At 33.8% G+C, this 7,757-nt stretch overlaps 1 protein-coding gene across 1 annotated transcript in view; it reads left to right on the top strand.

Moving 5' to 3' along the window:
* LOC113974765 (glutamate receptor ionotropic, kainate 2) overlaps positions 1-7,757 on the top strand; it is a gene marked incomplete at its 3' end in the record, with an annotated part of 340,470 nt that overhangs the window by 276,636 nt on the left and 56,077 nt on the right. The window contains exon 12 of the mRNA XM_027698214.1: positions 6,788-6,906. Coding sequence (XP_027554015.1) covers positions 6,788-6,906 — 119 coding nt within the window. The remainder of the gene's footprint in view (positions 1-6,787; positions 6,907-7,757) is intronic.

The following is a 7,757-nucleotide window of genomic DNA, read 5'->3' as shown; positions in this document are numbered from 1 at the left end:
TCTTTGCTCTAGTGATTGGGAGAATGTGTAATTTGCTAGAGCTAAGAATATCTCATATAAATGCCTTGATTGTTATGTTCAGCAATACCCAGTACTGGATCAGTATGCTCAGAAGTTCATGAAGAGGATGGAGTAAGATTCTTTTAATTTATCAAATTGTGCTCATCAGAAGATGGAATAAGATTCTTTTGATTTATCAAATTGTACTCATTAGATTAAGCCTTACAGCTTGTGAAATCTTTGGCTAAGGGTTTTGCAGTGAAACCCATTTTCTGCCTACTTCTTGGTCTGATTGTGCAAGAGATGTCTGTGTGCATATAAGTGGGTAATCATCTTTCCTTTAAATTTCTTCATAGTCCTTATCCAAAGAAAAGTGAGGAAATGAATGAAAAGTATCTAGGTTAATTTTACAGGTTTGAAATAGTGCTGTTATAGTATGCACACTTTATGTGCTGTGTCAGTGACATATATTGCTGAGCTATGTGAGATGTGTTGGTCTATACGTCATGCTCTAGATAATATTTTTATAATACCATTTTCTCCTAATGGATTTACATATTCATTTAAAAAAATACAGTAGCAACATTGTGTTTGTAATATCATTGAAAAGAATGTAATTTAAATAAATGAAACACAGCTACCAGTAAATAATCTCATTATTTAAGTCTTTAAGTTCTTTAAGTCATACTTGCATGATACTACTTTGCAATCATATTCCCTTTACTTCCTTGCATGAAATTACTTGTAATTCCGCAAATATAGGGTAGTATTCTATCTGACTGCATCAGACCAAGAATTCAGTTTATTGCATTTGATTTTTGTCTTATATTTTCAAACTATCTTGTAGAACATAGATTTTTCTTAGCCTTTCCATAGTTGTTATGTGGTTCCTATTTGTGACAAAATGGAAGACAGTATCATGTCTTAGATAAAGATGAAAAAATTTTTCAGTATGGATTTTTAAATAAGAATTGAATGACAGACACTATAATGGTAGCTGATAACTATAATGGATTTTTAGTTAAATATTCAGTATTAATTTGTGTTTTGCTTTTCCCTGAGGAGAAAAAAAAAAGAAAAAAGAAAAAAAAAGAAAGAAACTCCTGCATCTCTTCCCATCCTAAAGAAGACTGGTTTAGACCCTTTCAGAAAAGTTCTCTATAAGAATTTAACGGGTAGCATGCTGAATATGATTTAATGACAGTACTCAAATGGTCTGTATATATTAGTAACAGGTCCAATCTGTCTTTATCCCACAAGGACTAACTGCATATTCCCAACTGGTGTAAATTCTCTCCTGTGTTATATTCCCAGACAGCCATGTGTTGGTATAATGAAAACCCAATTACAAATATCACTTCAGTAGTCCATTTTATCTTTTCTCTAAATTGTAGGTTTGGGGTTTTCTTCTCTTCTTAAAAGGTTGCAGTGCTATCCATAAAATACAGCTTAAATTAAAAATTTCTTTACCTCCAGATATTATTGTCCACAATAAGCATATTTATCATTTTTTTGTCAAAACAAAATACTATCTTCATACTATCATCAGAGAGAAACTAATAGGTTTTTGAATTTAAATTGGTGGAGGGTATTAACATATTTTCAGCAGCTTTGAATTCATGTGTATATAGCATATTAGACCACAGCTTTTATGAGAGCAACTGAAAACAGCAGTCAGTGTGTGACAGAATGTATTGTGCTGAGTGTAGTTGGTGAGCCAAAACGCTGTATCTACAGTGACATCTAAGGTCATCTAGACAGAACCCTGTGACTCTCTGTAAGACTGTGTTTTTATGTACCTAAACTGTAGTAAGTATTCTAGTTTATCCAGAATTAGTTATATCTTTTCCTGAGTTTGTCTCAAACTATGGACACTGGAAAGGAGTGGGTGCCTGAAGGTCAAGAATTAAGGAACAGAATCTTGTATCATCATCACAAGACTTCCTATGCCAGGAGTGTGCAAAAACAAGGTCTTAAATAAAAAGAGAAGCAGAGGTGCTAGCAACAGAGTACAGTTATATTTTACCATGTTCTGAAGTCAAACAGGCTCAAGGAGTCTGAAAAGACTGCTATTGAGTCTAAAAGCAGGCATTCTCAGTGTAGAGAGTGGAAAGTTTATACCTGAGAAAGGACCTCTTTGTTAATACTGGTAATGATCTTGCCTTAGAGGACTAGCAGGACTTTGTATTGAACTGAATTGCTTATGAAATGAATTGTATTGAAATGAAATATGCTTATGTATTGAAATGAAAGACTAAAATGATGAGATATTTTGCGCTTTCTAGCCCTGCATACCATCTTCCGTAGGATATAGAAAAGCATTTTGGCTAAAGCTGGTCTCTTTTATGTGCATAGCAGCACAAAGACAACTGAGAGGTTCCACAACCTGTAGCTATGTCAAATATAATATGGTATTGCCTTTCATGAAACACTGTTTATGTTTCTTTCTAGTCTTCCCGTACACTCGGAGACTGCAATGAAAAATCCAGTATCGGATTGGAGAATTATCTGAGCAGGTTTTTTTAAAAAAAAAATATTTTTTTTTTTAAATATTCATTATGAATTTTACTTACAAGGCCTGCAAGACCAAGGTACCCTTTCTGGCATCCCACACTGAATGGGAAGGGAACATGCAGGTGCACAGATACTCACGGTTGAAAAGGAACAACAAAAGTCAGAGGGTCCACAATAACTTTCAAAGTGTTATTAGTAAATTAGACATGTGGCATGGACATTGTTATAAGTTAGTCCCTTATCTGTTAGCCTAAACACACAGCAGTGTATTTTGAATAACAGGAGAGAGAGAGAGAGAAGAGAAAGACAGAAAGAAAGGAAGAAAGAAAAAAATGACAGAAGGAGGAAAGAAAGAAAGAGAGAAAGATCACCAGTCCTGGCTCCAGCATTGATCCAGCTGATAGGGTGTCCAGAGTCCTGGGAATGCCACCTGGGCTTGGTGGGGGTACCTTTTTATAGATAAGTTTCCCCACCACGGAGATAAGGTTCTTGTTTTTTTATGCAAATTAGTTATCATGTGCAGTTTGTTCTTCTAGACCTTCCTGCAAATAGGTCGGAGGGCTTCTGGGGTCTTTGGTGGTCTTGATCTCCCCCTACTGGGCCAGCCTTTGGTCCACATTCCTGCTTTTCAACCTCATCCCTGTGTTTGCACTGTACTGAGTTGTGCTTATTTCCAGGAACCAGAACAAGGACATTTGTTCCAGAAAAGTGCTGGCCTACCTTCATATGGCCCCCTTCTGCAGCTATATGCCCTTGTTACCAGCAATCCTTGGTTGGCTCCATGGCTATTTGGCTATAGGTGTTTGAGACATACGCATTAGCTCCCTTATCTTATGGGATTCTACACCATTATTTCAAACACTGTAGGAATACCGAGTGTAATAAATTATAGTCTTCTGAAGTAATTTGCAATTCTGAAGTAGGTCTGTCTGCTCATTGGGCATACTAATTTTAATTGCTAATATCATGGAATGTTCCTAAAGTGGAATTAAATTTAACTCAAATCTTCCCTGTCCTGTGGACTGCTAAGTTTGCTGACTCTTAAATGTTATTTTTATAAGCCAATAATTTTAGGAGAGTAATTGTAACTTTTCAGTGGGTAGCAACAAAGAGAAAAACTGGAAATCAGGTTGTAAAGCTCATTTTAAGTCTATTTTTTGAAGTGTTTCAAACTCCTGAAGATTTTAGGCATTAAGAGACTGTATCTGAAATGTTGGAATAAACACTGATAGAACTGGGTAAATGAGAAGAGTACCTGTTATCAGCAGTTAGAGAAATCAATCTCCAAAATTGGTTTAGTTCACTGAAGTTCTCTGTTCTCTTTATGCTTGTCTTCTTGACTGAACTAGAGTACTGCATTTAAATTTGTGGGAGTGTAGTCCATTAATCAAGGAAAGTGATTATTCCCATAATAGCATTTATTATACCACATTTGAATACTGTGAACAGTTCTGGAGCCCTCAATACTTGAATAAACTCAAGCAAGCATCACCAACATTGGACTGGATCACAAGACTAGTGAAAGGAGGCTGGGGGAGCTGGGCTTTTCTAGCATCAGGCAAGAATGAGTTTTCCCACTGGGCACTTTCTAATAAGAGAAGCTGATCACAAAGGACATTTGGGCTCTTCCAAAGCTGCACTGTTCTTTATACTTTGAAACAAGGGAGGTTCCAGCATGACCCAAATAAAAAAAAATAAGTAACATCATTATTATGATAACTAAATGTGGGAAGAACATGTTGCCAAAGAAGTTGTGGAATTTTTGTCTTTTGACGTTTCTGAGACCTGACTGGACAGCCCCCTGTTCTGAATTAGTGGTTGACTTTGCCTTGAGCAGGGTGTTGGATTATAAGACCTGATGAGTGAACTTAAATTTATTCTATAATCTGTAATTTACAAATATTTATTGCAATAGGCTTAACAGCATAAAATTATATGCATATGTAGTACATACAAAATGTTGATTAAAGGATCTGTACTTTAAGATTCTTACACTAGATAATGTAACATCACACACTAAAATAAGGTGAAAAAATATTTATCCATAGTTCAGTATTATTTTTCCTTACTTTCTTTTCTTTTCTTTTTCTTTTTTTTTTTAATGCCATTTTAAAAACTCCTCTGGATGCATAAAACCCCACCCCCGACATTTTATATTCGATGTTGTGGACTGAAGATTAAAAAATAGGGAATTCTAAAACTAGGGGACATGACTTGACCCTAGACTGAGTCTAGGATTCAGATTGCATTGTTTCTTTTTCCTAAAGCCAACTTGTGTGTCAGGTTGGTTTTGACTTTCTTTGAAACTATGGACAATTTTTTTGCACTTCATAATAATATAAAAATAATCCAACAAGACAAGATATCAGAACAAAAAGGTAAAACTATCAAGTTACATTTTATATTGTTCAGTAATCACATAAAGTAACATTTGGATATTGATATTTATTTTAAATCTCTAAAATATATTGGCTTTATCTAGCAAACATTGTCCTCCCAAGAAAAACATATTTTCCAATTTAATCTTCAAATATATCTCAGCAAAAGAATATAAAACCTGCTTCAGCTTCATGGAGTGCTTGGTTTCCAGATTTTGTCAGATTGACAACAACATGACATGAAAGATACTTAGCTTTTTAATGAGATGGAAAACTTCTGATGTAGTTTTACTACAAAGTAATAGAAGAATTCAGGTCACAATGTTTAATTAGAATCCAATCTATATTTTTGAACAGCATATCAGTATTATTTTGGAAATCCAAATGAAACAGTTCTTTGTCAAGTACACACTTCTAAGACGAGAGGTGTTTTAACATTACATGAAGAGCATAAATGTGAAACATTTGATTTTCTGTATTATAATGTGTTTGAAATATTATTGCATAGAAAATTGCATTTTTCAAAGTGACAGATGCATTATTCAGATAGCTTTGATTATAAGATACATAAGAAAAGAAGTTCTTTTGTAAAAGCTGCCTATCCCATGGTTTTTAACAGAGTGGCTTTAATGATTTGAGAAATTATGAAAACATATTAATACTGATTTAATAATTAAACTCTGCAATATTATTAATTATTGTGGTGCTTTCTTGTGCTGGTTCCATTCTACTGTATTGTAGCGATTTTCTTTTTCTTCTTGACAAATATATTATGCACGTACATTAACTTGTATTCATTATCAAAGATTTAAAGACATAATTTAAGCATAAAATAAAATTCCCTATCAACAGTGTGTTTCCAAGTTCAGGCATGATGATTAAATCTCTTAAATGATTAGAATTCTGCACAGTGGAATTAAAATTTAAAGCTCTACAAAGGTATAATGAGGAAGAGAGAACTGAAAGTCTCTTCTTTTCTGAAAGAAATGGTAACAAAGAATAATTTATCTAGACATGTTTGCTTGTTTTAGCTAAAATTGATAAAGTAACGTTTAGATATGAACCCATCATAATGCGCAGCAATTGCAAAGCCATGAGTTAAAACAAATTGATTGTACATAATCTGCTTGTAATCTATTACCAGACTTGTACATCTTTCTACTATCTTTGTTGTATCTATTTTTTGAGATAATTAATTTCACTGTCTTTTCCTTTTTTTTTTTTCTTTTCTTTTCTCAGAGCCTGGCCCTGCAAGGTGCTTGTGCATGTCCCCAGCTTCTTTTGGAAAGCCTTTCCAGGGATGCTACTGTGCACCTCACAGGACAGGATGCAATCCCTTTAATTTGCTGTTTTAATTTTCTGTGAATTATAGAGTTTAATACCCTTATTTGGTGATTAACAGTATCGCTTTTACTGCTAACTATTTGTTTTCTCCTATATTCATTATTTGCAATTTTGCTGAGTAAAACCCTTTGCCTAATGTATTTTTTTCTAGTTAATTACTGTGATTTAATACATATTATAGTTTCTTTCAAAATGCAAAATACTGACACAGTGTTTATACGAACCTAATCCTAAATGGTACCAAATGTCTGTAATTCTATTGATATTAATAGAAGAATAAGTGCTTTGATGTTTACAGGTGGGACTTGGAACCTTTCAGAGCCAATCTGTATAAAACTTCATTAATATTAACAATAGTTAAGAATGTGAATATTTAATGTTGTTTTATCTTTTAATATTGCTGTTGAGCATAATGCAGTCATACTGTAAAAACTTTCAATCGCTATTTTCTTTATAACCTTTCTTGTTTTTCTCTTGCAGCAGATTTGCCGGATAGACTTTGTGCTGGCTGCATTTTAAATCTGTTCTTTTTTTTCTGTCAATTACCACAGGTTTAGTCCCTATGAGTGGTATAATCCACATCCTTGCAACCCTGATTCAGACGTGGTGGAAAACAATTTTACCTTGCTAAATAGTTTCTGGTTTGGAGTTGGAGCTCTCATGCAGCAAGGTATACGACTCAGTCTGCTCTTTCTCTTGGGCGCCATGTCCCACTTTTTGCTGGGGGTAACAGCTCTCTGGCGCAAGTCATTTGCATGGGTGCCTCTGTGCATGTAGCCACAAATCAGCTTTTTTATACTGATATATCCAGGCATTTCCAAACACCATCTTAAGAATTAGTCTGAAGACAGATATAAATTTTAAAACTTAAAAGTAGAGCATAAGTCTTAGTTTATTTCCTAAACAGCAAAGACTTACTGCATAAGAAAATGAGCTAATCTGTCCATTACCTAACAAACCTTCATTTAAACAATCTAAAAAAGAGTACATCTTTGTCAGGCAAGAGTATAATGTAAAAATCTCTCATTTGTTTAATTTTGGTCTAGAAACCTTTCAATAACAGACACATTTCATCTAGTAGCTAGTACTTGTAAAATAAAATGATAAATATAAGAGATTTAATTCTTTTCACCACAATTTACGTTTTTAAAATCAGAATAACCATTGTTAAAGATTTAAATAAACAGTCTATATTATACAATGCATGCACTGAGAAACTGATGTCATTACTGACAATAAAATTGGTAGCTCTGTAGTCATATTGCTCAGAGTAAAACCAACAATCAGTTTTAACTGGCACTGTCCTAGTAAAATCCTTAAGTCAAGCCATATTCTTCAAAATCTGTAATTTTCCTTATCATATTCCTTTTATTTTGAAAGTATACTAAATATATAGATCCATAAAAATATATCACCATTTTATTACCCTTTTCCATAAGGATTTGGACGCAGTCACATAATTTCAGGCACATTTGAATAGCACAGATTCAACTTTTTGCTCTGACATTTCATTGGGCAGTA

This window comes from Neopelma chrysocephalum, unplaced genomic scaffold, assembly GCF_003984885.1.
Source record: "Neopelma chrysocephalum unplaced genomic scaffold, ASM398488v2 Primary Assembly neopelma1_23b, whole genome shotgun sequence".
In the NCBI taxonomy this organism is placed as follows: Eukaryota; Metazoa; Chordata; class Aves; order Passeriformes; family Pipridae; genus Neopelma; species Neopelma chrysocephalum.
Note: the sequence above shows the minus strand (reverse complement) of the source record. Positions and strands in the feature narration are given on the sequence as shown.